We start from the raw sequence: 21712 nt of genomic DNA on the forward strand, positions 1-21712 counted from the left end.
TAAACCCATTTCTGTTTAATTTTTAAGCAAGTCAAGAAGGCAGGGCAACGTGCCTGAAAACGATGGCAGTTGACCTATTATTAAACAAAGTCACGTGTTTGATGGTGACAAGCTGACTGCCAAAATACAAGCCACAATGCCTAGCGAGTATTGACCAATTTTCAATCGCTACAGGACTAGGTCTGCACAGAGTGCTTCAGTGTCCCATTTTGAAGTTTTTCTTAGACAGAGCAAGAATGCTTGCATCGACTATTCTGGGAATGACTATCCTTCGGTCCTTACGGGGCTTACTGGCAAGAAGTGCGCTCAATTGTGATGATAGGACTTGTTTCAAAAGACTCACTTTATCATATCAAGCTGGTGCAACAAACAACGGAAATAGGCTTAGAACTTCAAAAGGTTGATAAGGAACTCTTCAATTCGACCTGCAGATTGCACTTGACGCTGGCTAGTGTGCCGCAGAGACTTGGAAGTCGGATTGGTAAAAGATGGCGATGTGTGTGTACAACGGAGAGCAATGGCTCGGCCAAATGTGAAGACGACTTCATTTGAAGTTCTCCTAAAAGCTTATCGGGAGGTTGTTTGTATCTTGATTGATTCGAGGCGTAATCATGTAAGTGTTCTCTTTGGAAGGATATAGGGGTGGTGCATCAATAGTTTATCCTGCTCAGTACCAAATAGTACAAATGAATGGTAGAACAGATTTAATTGCATTGCACATCAATGGACCGGACAAGGACTATGCTAGAGCAAAATTATGGGCACGAGCTGCCAAATTGCCTGATATAATTTTCGTTTACGATGAACATACAGGGTATACCACAAAAATAGGATGCCGAATAAAAGGTAAATACTAATAGGTAATAGTGTAGTCGTTCTATAGATTGAGCACTGTACTGCTACACCACCAAAACAACCTTAGGTGCTTCTAAATTCTGCTGATCTCGATACTAAATCTTGGCCGTCCTAATTTTTGTCTCTCCTTTTAATGGAACATTTCATGAACGAAAGAAGATGTATGGACTTATTTTTACCACGAGACTTGGTTTCGTATAGCACGTCGAATTCAATCTGTTGAGGTCTTGATCACCGGATTGAGATGCTCGAGATGTTCAGAATGAAGCTTCTTGCAGTTGCTGACTCAATGTGCTCGAGCAGACATGATTTCATGAGATCGAACATAGCAACAGGTTGACTGTATAAGACCAGAATTCACAAATTTCTAGCCCGTGAAGTTCTTGGTAAACGAAAGACATTAACTTCGGAAGTTTGATATCTGAAGTTTGATACAGCCCGGAGAAAGTGAGGATGAATAGGATATTATGTGCTCGTGCAAAAAAAGGAAGCAAAAGCTACAAATGATCACCACCATAAGATTGGGCTCTCATCGAGCAATCGTGGTAAGCAGTTGGGAAGTGGCTAAGGAGTGTTTCACTGTCCACAACAAGGCCTTCGCTGATCGACTAATGATCATTGCCACGAGGCTCATGGCCTACAACGGTGCCATGTTCGGCTTCCCTCATTACGGGTAATACTGGCAAGAAATGTGCAAGATTGCGACGATTGAGCTCCTGTCGAACCACCGGCTTGACTCATTGAAGCACATACGAGCTTTTGAGGTCGAGACAGCAATAAAAGACTTGTGTTCAAGGCCTGGATCGAAAAGGGTAGGCCTAGAAGTGGGGTCCTAGTGGAAATGAAGCCTTGGCTAGGAGACTTGATGCTCAATATATCTTTGAAAATGGTAGGAGGGAAGAGATGCTGTGGTTCCAAAGTGGACTGCGATGACACCAAGGGAAAGAGGTGCAAAAGGTCAATCGGGAGGTCTCTAGATCTGTTCGGGGTCGTCGTGTTTTCGGATGCGATCTCGACTCTCGGCTGGTTGGCCTTAGATGGCTATAAACGATATAAACGATCTATGAACGAGACCGTGAAAGAGTTGGATGTTTAGGCTCAGGGATGGCTAGAGGAGCATAGAAGGAAGAGGTTGTCCCTCCCCGAAGGATCAAGAGCAAGATTTCATGGATTCGATGCTGAACATCATCGGAGGTGTAAAGTTTTCAGATCTCGATTCGGATACAGTTATTAAGGCGACTTGTTGGGTGAGCAATTCTAACTTATTATGTTTTTCAAGCTATAACTGTGTGCAAGTTGATCTGAAGTCATGTTAAAGCATTCAGAAGTGCTTCTTCCTCCATCAATACTTGAAACCGTAAGCATTTCCATGAATTCAGTTTTGTTGGAGTCAATTTATCCTTAAGCAGCAGAAGTATAGTTTTTACAGCAAAATCCACTGCAATGATGATAAACTTATTTCATGTTCACATGTTTTTTTTTTCCAAATACAGTTTGATCGTGTCAAGAATTTGCAATTGTTGGCCAGTGAAAGAGAAACATTTTAAACTTGTCTGGAATGGCCAGAGAACCATCTCCTCTAATAAAACCGAAGAACGACACCTGATGAAAGGTATTTTGTCGCGGAGGCCAATTTCGGCGAAACAATATTATTCTCATTCTATAGACTTTTCGTGACAATGGATAAATTTCATTCTTTTACTTTGCTAATTATTTTTGTTGTAATGTTCATTTAACTATAAGCATATAATATAATATTTTTTGTGATGATGCATAATTTTTGTTAATCTTTTAATTTTTATTTATGTGTCAAATATAGAGTATCATCTCACAGTAGATACCTCTACATTATGCAACTCTTCGTAAGCAATCTTATCTAGCACAAATTTATTACATATTCGTATAATTAATTCGTTAATTATAGATTATTGGGTTATAAAATTTTCTATTGATTTGTTAATATATTTTCTAAATATACGTAGTCGTGCAATGTAGAATCCTCTAAACATATAGATTTGCCCTCCTATTTGTAATGATGGGTGGTTTTATTATTTCCACTTATTTGTAAAGCATCTTAAATAATTTCTTTTTTGATGGATTTTTTTTGTTGTTGATTTTTTAATAGTACTCTTTATGTGAAATATGAGTCAAATATGATATTGATCTTTTTTTTTTTGGTAAGGAATATGATATTGATCTTTTAAATCTATTATTTCTCAAATAAGAGACATCATGTTATAAGGTAGCCCTACATTTTTAAAGTATTTCAAAATCTCGTCATAATCTTGAATTCAAAATAAGACATGTTAAAGTGACCTTGAGAACGAATTACTAGGTAAAGCTCTCACGTCAATGTGACTTGTGGTGCCTCACGCGAAAAAAAAATACACGAGAGAAGTTCATAAGCTTTAAAAGGTAACCATATATAAGTTGTGATGGGTATTCCTACATGATTAAAATCTTTCAAAACTTTGTCATATACTTGAATTCAAAATGAAGTATGTTAAAGAGACCTTGAAAATCAAATTTCGGTAAAGTTCACACTTGAATGTCATATGTGATGCAACCTCGCGCCAAAAAATTATATAATAGAGAATGTACATTTAAAGAGTATAGCACTTAGTAAGAAAATGTACATACTCATAGAAAAGATAAAATTGAATTTGTGGATGAAGCTAATGGTATTTGAACTCGACCAAAAAAAAATGGTATTCGAGCTCTTCTTTTTCTAATTTATTCTATTATAAGGCACTTAATAAGAAAATTTACACTCTAAAAGGAAAAAAAAATTGAATTTGTGGACGAAACTATGCTCAATGGATAACAACACCAAATATAGATATATGTATATATGGGCTAATTCAAAAAAAAAAGCACTAACCGTAAGGACCCGAGTCTTGTGTAATATTGTCCGCTTTGGGCCCACCGACCTCACGACTTTAAAACGCGTTGTCTTGGTAGAGGCGCGCTCTCGGCCCTTCCTCCCCAAGCCTAATATTGTCCTCTTTGGGGCGCTCTCGGCCCTTCCTCAAGGCTTTGTTCTCATCATGCGCAATGAAGCAAGCCCATGTGAAACGCTTACGCAGTAGAGAACCCAAGCCTTATAAACTAGCCCAGGACTCTCTCCCTAAGCGATGTGGGACAAGAAACATGCCCTCCTTGCCATCCTAGAAGCCTGCCAGGGAGCCGCCTCCTTGTCCAGCCCTGCAGCCGGCGACCACTCCCGCCTCGTCGGACCGGTCGTTACATTCTCCTCCTTCGAGCACAAAGATCTCGCTGTGGCCCCACAAGCGGTCGAGTCGGCTCGATACCATTTGTAAGGACCCGGGTCTACACTGTAATATTGTCCGCTTTGGGCCCACCGACCCTCACGCGCTTTAAAACGCGTTGTCTTGGGTAGAGGCGCTCCGGCCCTTCCCCTCAAGGCTTTGTTCTCATCATGCGCAATGAAGCAAGGCCATGTGAAACGCGTGCTACACAGTAGTAGACACTAACTTACCTTGAGCGACAATTTTAGCCCGAACATTTTGTGTCTCAATAAAAAGCATTAACTTTTACTCGAGTCCCAAATCTAACTTCCGTGATGTGAAATTTTCAAATTATTCCGGCCAAATTGGAGATTTAAGTGAAAGTTGATTTTTTATGAGATAAAAAAAAGTTTGGGTCAGAATTGTCACTCAAGATAAAGTTTGTGCTTTTTTTTTTAAACTAGGCCGTGTGTGTATGTATATACTAAAATATTACCAACACTAATAACGAAAAGAAGAATAGATACATCTAAATTACGTTTGCAAACATTGAGCTCTTGAGGTGAAGGATATGATAGGTGAAAAAAATCTATATGAAGAAAACCGGTGAAAGGAGTTATATCAAATGTAGGATTGTATTCCTATGAACTTAAAAGTAATTGGAATTAAACGAGTTCTAGCAAAAAAAAAAAATTGGAATTAAACGAGATATACAACTATGTTCATATGAAAAGTAGATGGATTTATATATACAACAATCAAGTGACCATTAAAAGCAAATTATTGGGTAAAACTCGCATAGAAGTATGTCATTTAAACTGGCACAAGCTTTACCATTTTTGTATAGATATAGATAGAAAGATAGATCGATAGACCGATTTAGCTTACAACGCTTTTGGTAATGAAGTTGTCAAGTGTCTAAGGTTTCCTATAATTAATTTATATTATTTATATCCGTTTGTATTCCGTACTTATTTGAAAGAAACTGGGAATCTAGGAAAATATTATACGCAGCAAAAATATGTAAAATTGAGAATTAACCTCTTATCCAATCTTTAAGCAACAACTTTTCCTTTTTCCCTATAATATTCTTGATTATCCTTTGCATAGATATTGGCATTTGCATGCATAGATAAGTTCATAATTTTCAAAAAACTTCCAAACAAATTAAAATTTCATGTACAGAACTCAACATAAGTTGCATAATTTCCTTTCAAATATTTTAATTTCTACATGGTTTGTTCTAAATTAACTTTAATGATTAAAATACAGGTTCTTGTTCTACTCAATAATTGATTTATTCATCTACCCCGAACCTACTTGTACACGAAATCTAATCCAATCCACTCATGTAAAAGGCGCACCTAGTTTGGTGGGCAATGCAAATGGCATGATGCTAGACCTTCAAATCGCCTTAAGCGAAAGCATTTCATGGAATTCCACCACTAGCAAAGTACTTTTTTGGATTTATTTGAATACTTCTAAAACAATGTGGAAACTCAATTTGCATCTCCTCAATAAATCCGGATTTATATCATAAGTACAGCCACAGTAATTGCATGCTATAAAAACTCCCATTACATTAATGAAATGGTATTAAATCACTTGCCATAGGACGTTCATCACATAATAAAGATGCATGCTTATAAATTTTAATCCTGTCTCGTAGGTGTTTGGCAACCAAAAAAGGAAAGAAAGATAAGGTCTAAATATGAAATTGAATAAGATAGGGAAATCTGGGGATTTTTTACCTTTTTTGTGTGATAACCCATGATCTTCTTTAGACGTTTTCCGCTTCCTTCGTCTCTCTTCGAAACCTAACGCAAGAACAGTATCTGCCTGTTTCCCAACAGCGACCGCCATTGAAAACCACCTCTGGCAAAGCAGGAAAACGATGGACGCCCGTCGTCCCGCGAAGACCTCTTCCTCTGGCGAGCCTCTTGAGTTCTTCAAAGTTTATCTCCCCTCCTTCAGTTCTCACCAACTGGTCTCTCTCTCTCTCTCTCTCTCTCTCTCTCTCTCTCTCTCTCTCTCTCTCTCTCTCTCTCTCTCTCTGCCTGCACATATACATGCACATGCACGTTTGTTCATGAATGCCGGCTTTCTGTAACTTTCTTGTGTTTTCTAGAGCATTAGGGAAATCTTATATGATCACACAGTTCATGAATGCAATGTTACTAGCTTGATGAAACCCTAGCGTGCTTCTTTTGGCTTGCCTTTGAACTGGACCGTGACGATCCACTTATCTTGTTGAAACCTAGCAAATTGCGTGTGAAGAGTTTTCTTGATTGCCTTGTCAAGTGGGAGAGGTTATGCGCTTCGGGTGAATTTGCGTGGAAGAAATGTTCTAGATTAAATAATTGCCCTAAGAACATGTACATAGTTTGAATGTGATAGATGCCGATGTAATATCATGTCCCGTGGACATTCTTTTGTGCGGCATTCGGTCTTTGATGAATTTGAAAGTAGTTCATAATCATGAAGTGGCATTTGCAATCAGGACTAGCAAGAAAATCTGAGAATAGATAACTGCATTGTGTGCTCCCGCTGATGAAAAGGCCCTTACCTAGAATCTTAGTTTTAGATGTTTTTGCTTTTTATTATCTGTTAACTTGGTATATGGAATTCAATTTTTCATTGCAGCTTATACCACTGGATTTCGTGAAGCATTTTAAGGGAGTTGTGCCAAAAATGGCGCTTCTTAAGGATACTACAGGGAGATCATGGCCAATTAAAATAGCAGAAGTTGGAAATAAATTGTTCTTTAAGAGTGGTTGGCGGGACTTCGTGATCGACCATTCTCTAGAGTTTGCTGATTTTCTCATTTTCAGATACAATAGGGATTCGGTGTTCCTTGTCAAAACATTTGGTAAGAATGGGTGCAGGAAAGAAATGACTTGCAGAGTCAATAGACCATTAGCTGTTGTGAAGACGGAAGAGCCGGCAGACGAAGTAAATGAGGCAGAACAGGAAAAGAAGAGGCCTGTTCGGGCTTGTAAGCGGAAGTTCTCGGACTTGAATATCAATGGAATGGAAAATCACGGTACTTGGTTGTTGCTTCTTCTTTTTCTGGTATATTTGGGTTGCTTCCTGACCTTCGCATGCTCTCCTTTCTCTACAGTTTTGCATGGAGATTCCCACTTCAAAACGAAACTAGAGTTCAACGGGGAAACTGCTAGCAAGTGCTCCTTGGAGACATATGCCATGCCGACGAATCCGCACTTCGTATCTTGCATCTCAAAATATTCACTGAAAGCCATGGTTAGTCTTTCACATAAAACTTATTTGTGCTCCATAATTTCAGTAATATTGTTCCTGGCTTGTCTGCATTCTTGATTGTAGAATACTTCTTTAATAGATCTCGTCGTAGGAACACGTCAGGACCCTAAGTTTCCTAATCTTGGAGTCATGTCACACATAAAACCGTTTCAAAGTCATCGTAAATTTAATGGACTGTTGATAGCAGAATAATGGGCGATACATAAAAAACTAACAGGAGCTTCGTAAAGCTTTGAGGTACTTTGGGTTTAATGACCTTGAACAATCATAATCATGACCAAATCACCGAGTAATAGTTTCCTTAGATTTGTGCAGCAAATTGATAAGTTTAACAGAGTCTGCTTCTCTGTGAGGCATTTCAGCAGCGCCAAATAGTTTTAAAAGCTTGGAAGTGGTTGTCGCAATGAATCCATCATCACATAGAAAGGGAGATGAGCGATTACTTGGGAAATCTAATTAATATAACACGAAACATAATGTAGTCATGCTCTATATATGTAATGGAACATCGTTGCTTCAATTTTTTTTATTGACCATTTAGCTGCTTCAATTATCCTTACATGTTGTCTGCTCATCTATAATGCAGAATATCCCTTGTTCATTCCTAAAGAGAAATCGAATAAAGCTAACTCCCAATGAGAAGATGATTGTGCATGATCAAAATGGGAGGACATGGCCCGTGCAGATTAATGCAAGGAAAGACGGCTGGGTCTCTCTGTCCTCCGGGTGGACTAAGTTTAGGAAGGAGAACAATTTGAGAATAGGCAACCGATGCATGCTCGAGTTTGTCCTTGGAGAGGGGAACACATGCAGCAAAACAATCGCAAGCGTTCTTCCACGGGGCTTTAAATTACAATAGAATCCTACGTATTTCGACATGAAGGCTTGATTTGTGTGTAGTGGGGCTGACATCCTAAAAACGATGGGGACTCGGATGTTCTGGCAGTTAGGGAATGATTCTTTGTGCGGTTTTCATCTTCCTCACATCTAGGTACATAGAGTTTTAACAAATGTAATATTATAAAGCCTCGATGGATTTTATTGTGGGAACGGCAATTGCTTTAGCTCTTTAGCTGAAATTTGTTGTTTCATATGTTGTTGAGGAATCCTCGGATTGTTCTGAAACATAAATTTCTACTGTGTACTTTTACGACAGCAGTATGTTCTTTTTTTCCTGGTACATGACATGTTACATGTTACAACTCATTCTTGAAAAATCTGCAACTGCGAATTTGAGATTCAAGGGCAAGGAAGTCAAGTCGTCTACAAAAAGTATTATGCTGGTTTACTCTTCATTGTTGTTGGCTTATGATACATCCATTTTCAGAAATATACATTGTGGATCGATTTTCCCTTTATCTTGATCATTTGGTTAATGGGAGAAGGCAGAGGAATCAAATCGAATAAGTGGAAAGTGCGAAAGTTTCATGGTTTTGGAAGATGGACATTAGCACATGAAGTCTTAGGATTGATTTATCACAGAAATCCTAATTCTGAACCTAAATTATGCATTCTGGCACTGCTTCAGATCCTGATAACCTCGATCTCATGCTTGACCTAGGTAAATCCTTTCTCTGCCTAATGGTGATACAAGTCAAGAAGCCAGTGCAACATGCCTGAAAACAAGGGCAGTTGGCCTAGGTTGACCTATTATTAAACATAGTCGGATCGCCAAAATGTAAGGCATGATGTCTAATAAGTATCGACCAATTTTCAATGGCTAAAAGACTGGGTCTGCACAGAGTGCTTCACTGTCCCATTATGAAGTTTTTCTTGGACAGAGCAAGAATGCTCGCAATCGACGATTCTGGGATTGACTATGTCTAATGAGTAATGACCAATTTCAATCGCCACAAGACTAGGTCTGCACAGTTTGCTTCACTGTCCCATTATTGAGATTTTCTTGGCAGAGCAAGAATAGTCGCATCAACACTTCTGGGAATGTCCTTTGTCATGTTTGGCTGGCTTCGGTCTTTACAGGGCCTGTTGGTGATGCGCAAAATTGTGATGATTGAACTTTATTTCAAATGATTCACTTTATCATATCAAGCTGGTGCAACAGACCACGAAAAAAAGGCGTACAACTGCGAAAGGGGTTGATAAGTAACTTCTTCAATTCGACCTGCAGATGGCGACATTGGCTAGTTTGCTGCAGAGACTTGGAGTTGGATGACGATTTTGTGTGTACGACTGAGAGCAATGGCTCGGCCAAATTGGAAGACTGTTCCATTTGAAGTCCTCCCAAAAGCTTATTGGGAGGTCATCTGTATATGGATTGATTCAAAACGTAATCATGTAGTGTAATGCTCGGCAAGATATGGGGTTGGTGCATCAATAGTTTATGGTGCTCAATGCCAAATGCAAAAAGTGAATGGTAGTGCAGATTTAAATTGCACTGCACATCAATGTGCAGGACAAGGACTATGCTAGAGAGAAGTTGGGCGACACGAGTCGCCAAATCACCCGATATAGTTCTCGTTACGATGAACATCCAGGGTATTGCCCGAAAATTGGACTCCTAATGACAGGTAACTACTAGTAAATACCCATGAAGTCGTTCCATACATTGAGCCCTCTACTGCAACGCCACCAAAACAAAGTAAGGTGCGCTACTTGATGCTGAAGCTTTGCCCAGATAAATTTTTGTCTCTCTGTTTAACGGAACATTTCACGAACAAAAGAAAATGTAAGGACTTCCCTTTACCGTGAGGCTTGGTCTAGCGTAGCACATTGATTCTGATCTGTCGGGGTCTTGATCATCGGATACAGATGCTCGATCCGATGATCAAGACGTTCAGGAAGAAGCTTCTTGCAGTTGCCGACTCGATGTGCTTGAGCGGACACGATCTTGCGGGGTCGGACATGGCAACAGGCTGACTGTACAAGACCTGAACTCACAAATTTGTAGCCCGTGAAGTTCTTGGTAAGCGAAAAACATTAACTTTCGGAAGTTTGATGGTTGATACAGCCTGAGAAAGTGAGGATGAATAGGACATGCTGTGCTGGTGCAGCAACAGTAACGAGTAGCATTGCAACAGACATATCATCTTGTTTGGTTTAAAGTAGGGGTGTGCAAAAAACCCAGGACCGCCCAGGACCGCCCGGGACCGGACCGGAACCGGTGGTTCCCAAGGGGACCGGACCGGTTCCCGGTTCCAATTTTTTTGGAACCAGTGGGTATCGGTCCGGTTCCCGGTGTGGAACCCCCCACCCGCCCACCCGGACCGGACCGGACCGGTAATATAATAATAATATATTTATTTTTTAAAATTTTAATTAAAAAAATCTGACAAAAAAAATTTTAAAAAAAAAAAAAAAACGTAACTAGACACTCATAACTCTCTGCTCTCTTATCTCTGGACACTCATTTGATGGATACCCACTTGATTTATGGATGATGTGGTTAATAGAACCGATCATAGTATAGGAATTGTATGGAAAGTTATGTTCTTTTCTTTTTGTTCCGTTAATCCGATATTGGTCCATATATTTTTTTTTTATTTATCCAGGAAAACTTGGTGGGATCGGTTCCATGGACACGTCCGGGAACCGGACCGGACCGGCGGTCCGGTTCCCGGGCAGGTCCATGGAACCGACGGGCGGTCCTCGGTCCCAAAATTGAGAACCAACATTGTGCGGGTTGGTCCTAGGGTTAGGGGGTAGATCGGCCCAACCCGAACCATGCTCACCCCTAGTTTAAAGTAATGAAAATAGCAATTGCTTTGTTGGGTTTCCATGCGGTAAAATATTCGAAAATGCTCTTAGCTCTGACCAAATTATTATTGTGATCACATGTATCCTATATTTTTATCATCATGATTAGCCGGCTCCCCAATGAAATGTTTGAATGAGTAATATGTAACTGTGCAAATGGCATGCTCATGTAATTCTTGCAATATGTAGATAATACAGCAATCGCAATAACATATTGGTTGCGTTGATTCACAATGTGGTCGATATTGAATCAGCTAATTAATCATTGTGTTAATATTTATATTGTGAACTATATAGTAAAGTTACACGGATTAATACCACGAAAGATCCCAAACCGATATATCTGTAACAAATTTACTCCAAACTAATATTTTGATCATCAAAAACTCCAAACTGCTACACCTGTGACAAATTTAGCTTAAACTAATTTGTTGATCATAAAAAACTACAAACTAATGCATCTGTGACAAATTTACCCTCTATTAATTTCCGTTAAATTGGATTAATACCACAGAAAATCACAAACCAGTATAACCGTGACAAACGGTGGGTAAAACCCCGAACTAGTACGTCTGTCAACAGTCGCATGTCATCCAACTCAGCAATTTGACGGTAAAATTTAACGAAAATTAATAAAAAATAAATTTATCACAGATATACCGATTTAGGGTTACATCTATTTAGAATTTTTCGTCGTATTAATCCGAATTATATTCGGGCAACATAATTATAGAAAACCCTGCAACCTGCGAGGGAAAACACACATAAAACAAAAGAGACGCACGTTCAAGTGATTCAGGTGTCTCTCTCTCTGCGCGTTCGTAGCGAAGCGAAGCGGTCGGAGCAGCCGCCTCACGCCATCACAAACTTCCCACTTCGAACACTTTTCGTCTCCGGCAATCTCCTCTGCCCTCTCTGTGAACGCACACCCTTCGATTTTTCTCATGCAATCCACTCGCTACACGACGCCCCACCCATGCCGCTTCCGCCTTCCTCGCCAGCTCCGTGAACCCCGGACACCCATTTCGAGGAAACCCGGACTCATCGCCACCAGCTCTCTGCGGACTCCCCTCCACTCCGACCCAGAGGAAGATAAGCTCCGGGAAGAAAAGGGCTTCGGACCCACTTCGTTGCCGGCGGCGGGGAAGCTCCCTGTGGTGATTCGGAAGTCCGGCAGGGTGTCCAGGTACGTCTGGGATGGGGGCTGCCTGCGGCTGGTGAGCGTCGACGGTGGGGCTGCGTCGTTTGGCCTCGATTTCGATGGTGGGGTTCGGGAGCTGGGGAGGGCCTGTAGGGTGTTCGTGAGGGATTTCTTCATTCCGAAGCGAGTGAGCGCGACTTACCTGGACTATGTGAAATGGAAGCTCTTGCATCGCGTCTTCAGCTCTGCTCTTCAGGTTCTTGCTACTCAGGTAATCGGGGAGTTTTTTTTTTTTGTAATTTTCGTTTGAAGATGTGTGAAAAACGCTAGCTTGGTGGGTTTCTTTGACTCTGATTGTTTATATTCTCAGATTGATGCCTGGTGGGTTGGACCTTAAAAATCACTGCTCGGCTGACCTGATTATGTATTTGCAGTGCTTTTTTAGTGCTCGAAATGTATGGTGCATATTTAGCAGATGGTCGATGTTTTATTTGCAAGATGTTGCCTTCTAAGGAGTTAGTTTGATGATCAATTGTTTGGAAATTCAGGCGATGTTCCGAGCTATAGGGATTGGATACTCTCGATCACTGCCGTCAGCTGCCGCATTGAATTGGGTCTTGAAAGATGGACTTGGACGGCTGAGTAGGTGCATTTACACTGCTAGCCTGGCATCTGCTTTTGATACCAACTTGAAGGTTTCACTTTTAGTTTTAGCGTCCTTCCACTCTGTATTGTAGTAAAAACCTTTTTCCTTCTTCTTGTCAATAGTCATTCCTATGCATAGTTCTGATGTTAACTTGGTACCTCACTGCTATATGGTGGTTAGATATAATAGTGACAAGTAGAGCAGAAATCTTGCATTTTATGATGGCAATATTGTGTTACTACTCATGTCTTGATATATCTTTGATGATGAGTTATTTTATTTGAAGAGGGTTCGGTTCTCGACATCAGTTATCTTCAGTTTGAGTATTGGTGTGGAGCTGCTGACTCCTGTATTCCCACAATACTTCCTGCTTCTTGCATCCATAGCCAATATCGCAAAACAAATCAGCCTCGCATGCTATTTGGCCACTGGTGTAAGAATTCTGCCCCAGTTCATTTATGATATTCCAGATATTGAAAGGATCCTCTAAAATGTATCTTGTCCATATGATGCCTCGAAGATCTATATGCAATTTTTTATTTTAATTTTAAAATATAGTAAAACTATTTATATATGTGTGTTAGACGATATTTTTTATGCCAAATGTCTGTGTGTGAAATGTGCTTTCCCTACTGCCTGGGGTTTAGGGGCCTTGTGGAAAATTAATCATAAGTTGGGTCAAGTCAAGAAGGTGAGAGATTGGAACTTGGGGTTTAGGAGCCAAAGCTTGCATGTCCTCTCTAGAATAGAAATGAGAAGATCTGGTAACACAGAAAGTAAAGATAGCTTAAAAAGTTGTTGAATGAGATAAATGAGTTCTAGCAGTTTTAGTTCTCTGTTGTTTCTCAGTTCTTGCTTTTCCTTGCACAAAGTGGTCATGTAAATATCTGTATCACAAGCATGACGTTTGGCTTACTGGAATGTGAACGTTCACTCTAGCTCCTGTGCAATGGCGTCTGGTTTGACACTGTGTGGACATCATATAACTTGTTGAGTTCCTTTCTTGTGCTCTATCAACCAAAAATGGATCTTTGGACTCATGTTTGTTAGTTTTTCATGGCCTAGTTATCTGCCACCACGAGATCCATCTGTGGTCTTGATTTATTTTTTCCTGATATTTTTCCACCATCTTTATCCACCTCATGAACCTTACTCTTGACAGGGAAAGCTTTTTATGCTAGCTATCTTGCCTTATATATGCCATCTTCACTTTTGACTTGAATGATTTTGCTTTGTGGTTGTCATTCTCTTTGGAAAGTCTGCTGTTCATCGGAGCTTTGCTGTAGCTGATAACCTTGGTGAAGTTTCTGCGAAAGCACAGGTCAGGCTCCAGCATCTTCCTTTTTGCCATTGCTTGCTTTTCTGCAAAAAGAAGTTTTCATGATTTCCTCTTGGTTTGCTTTCAGATTCAATCAGTGTGCTTTGATAATCTTGGCCTTATGCTTGCTGCACTTCTTAACATGTCATTCAAGAACAATCAAAGGTTCATATTTCCTGCCTTTCCTTTTATTTTGGTCAATATTTTGTACATAAGTCACTCAAGTTCTGTTCATTTTTTGGCTCAAGCTAAGTGAGCCATAATTCATTTTATTGCAAGTTAGTGCTGCTGCTGCTGCTGCAAGAACTTCTCACGCATATCTTACGTCATAAATGGAAATCTTTGGCGAAGTTATTTGTGTGCTTCAAAGCACTCTTAATACCACACTCATGGAACTTGTATAGGATAGGGACAGTCACGGCTATTGCAAAATGGACTATATGGTTTTAACCATATACTCGGGCTGCCAGCAATTGAAGCCTAATTCGAATCTTAACATCCTTAAATTGCTTCTACTAGCTGTGTTCTGTTAACTTTTGTACCAATATGATGATCTTGTTTGATTTAATTTGGGAATGTTTTAACAACCAAACTAGTAGCGTTTTTTTCTTGGCCAGATTCAAACCAGGAGTTTATAATAGTTGATTTTTGACGGTTCTAACCTTCATATGTGTTAGATTGCTTGCAGCTTTACCTTTTGTGGTATACCCTATCTTCGCAGCACTAGACCTTTTGGGAATATATCAGGGACTCAAGTATGTCCACCTGCAAACTCTAACTAAGGTGGGTTAGTATCATGCTATAGCTTTTAGGATTTTTATTTCATACATAGGCAATGGAAAAGAAAATTTCTTATTACATCCACAACATTTTATGAGCACCACTTTTGAACTGTAGTCCCAATTCCTAAACGTTTAGTGCTATTGAATTTAAGGAGCTGCTTTTTGGTTGTCAACCTACTCTATATTGCGATAGTCAGATTCACTGTTTCTTCGTTTTATCATGGTGCATAATGTATAAACATCTTTTAATTCAGAATATGTTTTGAAGTTAGTTGTCTAGTGAACAAGTAGAAGCTCATCAGGGCACCCTGTTTATTTGTTTTGGAAAAGTACTACAAGTCTCTGTCCTTGTTTGCATGCATTTTTCATTAAAAAAGAACATATAGCCTTCAGACTTATACATAATTGATGACAAACAATGGTACCAACCGGGTCATACTTCTCTCTGTCTGTATTTCCAAAAGAGGCAATGATTATATCCAAACCCCATGACATCTAGGTTCTATCGCTTTTCTCTTTGTATTATGAGCACGAGGGAAACCTCCTTAGAATCTTCAACTAACTGACTAAAGGTTCTTTGTTTCTCTTCCTCCTCTCTCCTCTTTCACACATTCCTGGGGAAAAATATTCAGGACAGGCTTGAGATCATCTTAAATACATGGACCGAGTTTGGTTACGTGCCTTCGCCTGCTGAAGTAAGCAAAAGGGAGGGGATTGACATATTTAATACAAAAAGTGAGTATTGTGATTGCATTTTGACTGCCTTTTGACAAAATGAACTGTTTCAAGAGCTGGGTAATTGAACAGACAATGTTGTTTTTTATCAGGCAAAGACTTTTGGCCCATAAGAATAGGGAGCTTGGGCACCAAGGTTCAGATTCCCAAGTTGTCATTGTTGGCCATAAAATCTGTGAATAGCAAAGATTATTACTTCATCTGCTTGGAGACCTTTGGTGGATCAGCAAGAACCGCAGAAGTGAGTACTTGAATTGAGAGTTGGTCGAACTACTTCCCCTGTTAACTCTCTATAGAATCTTTCGTGACTTATTTTGTTGAAATTCAGCAAAATATCCTGCTTTGTCTGAGAGAAGGAGCTGGCACTTCAGATGTTATCATGGGTTTGTTGCAGGTATTTGCATAAATTTCATCATCCTATATTTTTTAATGGCATCTTTTTTACCATTCTTGGTTAACATTCACTGGAGCTTGTCGAATTCAATCTGTACAGTTCCTTTACCTATGAGATTATCATTTTCTTGTGTCTTTCATGATGAATGAAGGCATGTTACATCCGCAAGGCCCTAATTCAGAATAAGAATCGATGGGAGCGGATTTTAGGGGCCAGTGATGTATCTGATTCGGGTTTCAAGGAGTGGTTTAGATTGGCTGAGGATAGCAAGCAGAGCGCTGAAAGAAGTGTTCGCACGGTGAGTGACCAAATTGCGACCATGGGTTGGGCTGCTAAAAATATTCTGTTGAGCACACGGGAGCAGGCTCGGTACAGCTTCATAGATGACTGAAGACGTTGGGCGGCACCTTGTGGAGTTACGGGCAGTGTCTCCCTCTGATAGAGATATTTTGGCAATGGGAAGCATACTTAGCATAGGCTGTTTCTTTTCTTCTTTTTTCGGCTGTGGCAGCATAGGCTGTTGGAGTAGGGTTTTATGTTATGAATGAAGAAATGTAAGATAAGTCCTCTCTCTCTCTCTCTCTCTCTCTCTCTCTCTCTCTCTCTCTCTCTCTCTCTGGGTTGCAGTGTTTCTTCATTGAGGCAAAGTGGTCATTGGGAGGTTCTCAATCAAATGTGCATTTGTTTCAATAGTGAATTCTGGATGTGATGTTACTCTTTTTAAAGTATTGTCCCCTGTACTCCAGTCACCCGGAGGAGAACAAGACAAAAGGAGATAAACAAAAGTGAGGATCATTGGTATCAATAGTACTGCTAGCCTAACTTGGACTTGTCAAAGGCTATACTAATGAATGATGCCAATAATATTAAGATCAATTTACAAACTTGGATGAGGAAGTGGCTTGGCAAACTCTTGACCGAGTGTCGAATATAATCTTACTTTATCAGTATCACGTTAGTATTCTTTGAATAATATGTATTATTCGAATCATGAGGTCAGTATGGTATTTCATGAGATTTTCATACACAGATAAGTCGAACCATCGTCCGGTGGTCGATCCCTATCAGGCTCCTACTGTATGTTGCCCAATGAGAAATCTTGCTTTACAGAGCCAACAGCAAAAACTACAGCTTAACTTAAAACCTGTATAATCAAATCACAAATGAAAAGGCCGACGCCAGTATGCACAAAATTGTCAAGACGATGCCGCAATTTCGACCGACAAAACTCCATAGCTTGATTCCATTTCCAGATCTTCATGTTTAAAGCAATGAAATCCTTGGGTTTGTCCAATGACTTTTTTCCCTTCTTTATAATATGACGAAGCCCGAGCGTTCATGGCTTCTTCATTTCCTAATAAAGTTGTTTATAAGATAGATTTTTTTATCGTATTCAGCCTCCAGGAGCTCTTGGATTATGCTGTAATCACTCGATTTTTGTCAACCTTAATGAACCAGAATGTCTCAACGTCGCTTCCTCCACTGGCCAACCCCCTTTGACTCTCTGTAGCTCCGGATCGTTCACGAGATCGATCGCTCGCTCGCCCACTCCATTAAACAATTCATCGCCTGCAGAGGAACAGTTTGCCCTCTAGAAGTCAACCATAACTCTCCTCGTTCCTTCAAAATGTACTGCGCAATGATGATTATCTTCTCTCCCCTTCTCCTCTCTTGCACACAATATAGAAATCAAACCAAACACCATGCGAAAAGTTGGCTTGCAGAGAGGTACTATAATTCAACGTGTTTGTTTGACGAAGCAAGCGCACCAAGTTTCTTTCGTCTGTCTTTCTGTGTTCTTCAGTGCATGTGTATGTTAACCATTGAGAGACTCCAATGAACAAATTTTCGTGGCCATTCGCTCGTTGTCATGCAAACAATCCAACCATGCAAAGAACATTACAATGGAAACGTCACAAATTACATTAATTGCGATAATCTCCTTCCTGGGTCAGCACTAAGAGGCATCAATCAATCAAATATACAAACGAACAAGTTGGTTTAATGTGCTATCTTTCTTTCTATGATCTTTTTTGGCTTATCCTACCCTGTGTAGAGAAACTCGGAGCGTTCGGTAAGGTGGTCGGCATCGCGTTCCCGTCGGATGTGTAGTGTTGTTGCACTCTTTGCATCGGCGGGGCGGCCTCCGACACCCTCCACATTTTCACCGACTTATCCAAACTGCCGCTGTACACGATCCACCGCCTCTCGCCCGAAGGCTGAGTGTCGTGGTCCTTCTCTACGGCCAAGCACTTGACTGGCCCGTTGTGCCCCGTCAGCACGGACAGGCACGTGTGGTCGCCGCCGTCTCGCTTCCACACGCATATCCCCTTGTCGGCGGATCCGCTCAGCACCAACCTCCCGGCTGCGATCAAGCATAGGACCGCCAGTTTATGGCCTCTCAAGACGCCGCTGTGAGAGAGATGCTTCTCGCGGTCCCAATAATTGACGAGGCCGTCCGAGGAGCCGCTGTACACAACGGTCGCATCCGAGTTCACGGCCAATGCCGTGACGGCATATTCCTGCTTGAGCAACGTTTGCGAGAAGAAGTGCTTCGTCCCCTTCCCTTGGTACTCCCTCCGCCACACTTTGACGGTCCCGTCCGCAGAGCCGGTGAAGACTAAGCTGTCGAAGCCTGCGACGATCGCATTCACCGCATCGTCGTGGGCCATGACCGACTCGAGACATTTGAAATCCGAGATTCTCCATACTTTGAACGTCTTGTCCCAAGAAGAAGAGTACAATAGCGACTTGTCCTCGCTCAAGCTGAGGCACGAGATGGCGTCGAAGTGCTTGATCCAAAGCACATTGCGGTGCCGCCTCACCTCGACGTAGTTGCTCGGGTTCAACGAGCACTTGATGTAGTCCTTCAAGGTCGGCAAGTTGCCGATGCGCTTGTGGATGCTCGCATTCTTCGACGACACCCTCCACACGCGGATCTTCCCGTCCTGATGACCTGTGAAGATCTTCTCCCCGGAGATGATGATCGCCTTGACCAGCCCGCTATTCGACTTGAAACCCGAGAACTCTCTCTGGTTCTTCCATACCCTGATGTTCTTGCTGTCGGAGCCGGTATACAGCAAGTCCCCGGACGCGGCCAACGAGTATATGTGACCCTCCTCACGAACAAGAGAACCCATTAGGACGTTCGGCGAGTAGTCGAAGCTCTCGTCCACCAGCGCCGCATGACACGACCACGGGGATTTGGCGAAGGGCGACATGGCCACGTCCGTGGGAGAAGAGTCCGCGACGGTCGGAGACTCGACGTCGCGCGGGCTCGTCGCGGACGAATGGCTGGCCCGGGCGCTGTAATCGTCGGGCTCTTCCGTGGCCTTTAGCCGGTCGAATCCCTGTCCATGCACGCTTCTCTCGTCGGAGAACATGCGGCCTCCTCGCAAGCTCTTCATCACAACCCTCAGATCCAATGGAGCGCGCCTTCTAAATCCTGAACGCAAACGATCTCCTACAACATCAATGGCTTCATCGTTGAAGCAGCAATCTGCATGGAAAGAAGAGGGCGAGCCTCAAAGAGAATGTGAAGAAGAAGAAGAAGATGACCGATTTCTTCTCTTTAAGATCGGTTCAGTGACAGATTTTCTTGATTTTTTATTCATTTCTTGCACTAAAAAAATGGTGTATAAAGGCGGAGGTGGTGGTCCGGTGTGAAAGCTTTGGGATGCCCCGGGAGGAATTAGGGTACTTGGATTTTTCCAAGTTCGAATGATTAGTGTGTCCGAACAAGTCTTGATTACGCCCTTAGTCCTCGGATTAGACGAGGTTCATTAGGAGAGGAGTTTGACGATTGCATGTGTTATCTTATCTGAGGTTTCTTCCAGCGACCAAAGAACAAACGAGGGGGGAGACTGTTTCAAGAACGGTTGGAGGAGAGAAACGCGCGGAGGATCTTGGTCTATTGTTGGTCGATCGATTGCTGTCCTTTTCGACAATGATCATTTTCTGGCGAGGAACAGAATTCATCGCAGGAATTTTCGCGACTGTGGAAAGTTTGACGTTTGATTAGGTCAACCCGTGCGTGTGTTTGAATGGCGAATCACTAGGAAAAGGAGAATTTGGATTCGCGTAACAAAGTAGGGAGATGTACATTGGAATAACTAAAACTTATCACGAAAAATTGAAAGTCCCGGAACTTATCGAATTGATCGAATCAAGTCCGTCCGTTGATTGCATTTTTTGAAAGTTTTAGGATTCGGTTGCATTTTCGTAATAAATCTTAGGACTCGATTGCACTTTCGTAACAAGTTTTAAAATATGATTACACTTTTCAAAAGTTCTAAGATTTAATTGCACTTTCATGATAAGTTTTGAAACGCAATTACATTTATCCCAATTAAGTCTTATAGCAACGCCGTCGGTATAATTTATTCTTTACACAGGGATTGGTGAAGTCAAGACATGGACATGGGTCTATTACCGTGTCAAGTAAACATTTAGGAGAATAAATGTCAAGATCTCAAAGCGTGTTTTGCGTTAAGAAAACAAGTTACACGTGCATTAAATATTTCAAGAACCAACAAAAAAAAAATTTAATTATTTAGTGTTGGACAACGATGTTTATGCCGAGAGTAACTTCTTTTAATGGATAATGTTTTCAATAAATAATACTTTCACTTTAATATACCGGAGGCAAAAGTTAAAAGGGGAATTCCTCTCTTATCATGAAGTCTCACATCTATATCAATCTATGGGCCCATATAAGTCGCAGATGTTGTTCATGTAAGATTCATATATGGGGCTCACGTGATCAACGGTCATGATAAATCCGATCCATGTAAACCCGAATCCAAACAAGAACCTGCCCTTATTATTTACCCTCACAAGTAATTGGGATTAGTGCAGCGGACATCCTTAAAGTTTATTGCAGAAATGCAATCAAGTCCTAAAACTTTTAAATAGTCCAATCAATTCCTCAAAACCGTCCAAAAAACGTTAAATCTTAGCTCCATCGATGTTAACCAACGAAAAATGCCGATGCATCATTATTCTTTTTTATATTTTCTAAAGATAGGTGGCGCTGATGTGTCGCCAAGTGGGCACCACATTACCATGAAAGGCTTACTCCATATCAAGAGAGGACTTTCTCTTAAATTTTGTCACGGGTATGTTAAAGTCAAAAGGATATGTTATGCGGCATGTTTAAGCTTCTAGGATTTTCAATGGAAAGCAATATCAATGTCAAAAACTTCAATACAAGAAACCGAATTGGTCTTTCTCTTCTCTTCCTCGAAATTGCAGGAGACAACTCGGGAAATCACACGCATCGCATGAGTTCTCTCGTCGTGGGGATCGTACCGGGGCATCAAGTTTGGCGTGAGGAGCATGAACGAGTGAGAGAGAGTATTATAGAGTTTGAAGGACTTGCGGATCCTCCTTGTGCTTGCGCTCCACCACCACACTAGGGTCGTCAGCCCTAAAGGTAAGCATAGTCCGGATGGGCGGTTCCCACCCTAGAATCGAGAATCGCCCACTAAAGACCAGTTCAAAAAAATTGAAATCGGAAACCGTCCATTGATTTCATGGACCCACCCGGGAATCGGACTGGTGGTCTGGTCCAGTTTCCGGGTGAGTCCATGGAACTGATC

The 21712-nt window shown here is 41.2% G+C and overlaps 3 protein-coding genes across 4 annotated transcripts; 2 read left to right on the top strand and 1 right to left on the bottom strand.

Annotated features, from left to right (window-relative positions):
* The first annotated feature begins 5704 nt into the window (after positions 1-5704).
* LOC115682525 (putative B3 domain-containing protein At5g66980) lies at positions 5705-8627 on the top strand. Its single transcript, XM_056320403.1, has 4 exons — positions 5705-6090; positions 6747-7146; positions 7225-7364; positions 7969-8627. The coding sequence occupies exons 1-4, from the start codon at positions 5998-6000 to the stop codon at positions 8239-8241; spliced, it is 906 nt and encodes a 301-aa protein (XP_056176378.1). The 5' UTR covers positions 5705-5997; the 3' UTR covers positions 8242-8627.
* A 3248-nt stretch (positions 8628-11875) lies between these two features.
* On the top strand, positions 11876-16917 carry LOC115682581 (protein root UVB sensitive 4). 2 transcript variants are annotated; one of them, XM_056302784.1, is made up of 10 exons: positions 11876-12508; positions 12786-12932; positions 13170-13316; positions 14142-14204; positions 14290-14366; positions 14879-14984; positions 15616-15718; positions 15811-15959; positions 16047-16112; positions 16264-16917. In XM_056302784.1, the coding sequence occupies exons 1-10, from the start codon at positions 12041-12043 to the stop codon at positions 16501-16503; spliced, it is 1566 nt and encodes a 521-aa protein (XP_056158759.1). In that variant the 5' UTR covers positions 11876-12040; the 3' UTR covers positions 16504-16917. The 2 variants fall into 2 exon arrangements, with proteins under 2 accessions (XP_056158759.1, XP_056158763.1); XM_056302788.1 differs by having other exon boundaries at positions 15817-15959.
* A 1060-nt stretch (positions 16918-17977) lies between these two features.
* On the bottom strand, positions 17978-19766 carry LOC115682578 (protein JINGUBANG). The gene is made up of 2 exons (XM_030606835.2): positions 19671-19766; positions 17978-19611 (listed from the first exon to the last, which is right to left on the bottom strand). Exon 2 carries the CDS (start codon positions 19517-19519, stop codon positions 18134-18136), a length of 1386 nt encoding a protein of 461 aa, XP_030462695.1. The 5' UTR covers positions 19520-19611; positions 19671-19766; the 3' UTR covers positions 17978-18133.
* Between the last annotated feature and the right edge of the window lie 1946 nt (positions 19767-21712).

This window comes from Syzygium oleosum, unplaced genomic scaffold (genome assembly GCF_021117445.2).
Source record: "Syzygium oleosum isolate NSW1041296 unplaced genomic scaffold, Sole_v2.1 Sole_v2.01, whole genome shotgun sequence".
NCBI classification, from domain to species: Eukaryota; Viridiplantae; Streptophyta; class Magnoliopsida; order Myrtales; family Myrtaceae; genus Syzygium; species Syzygium oleosum.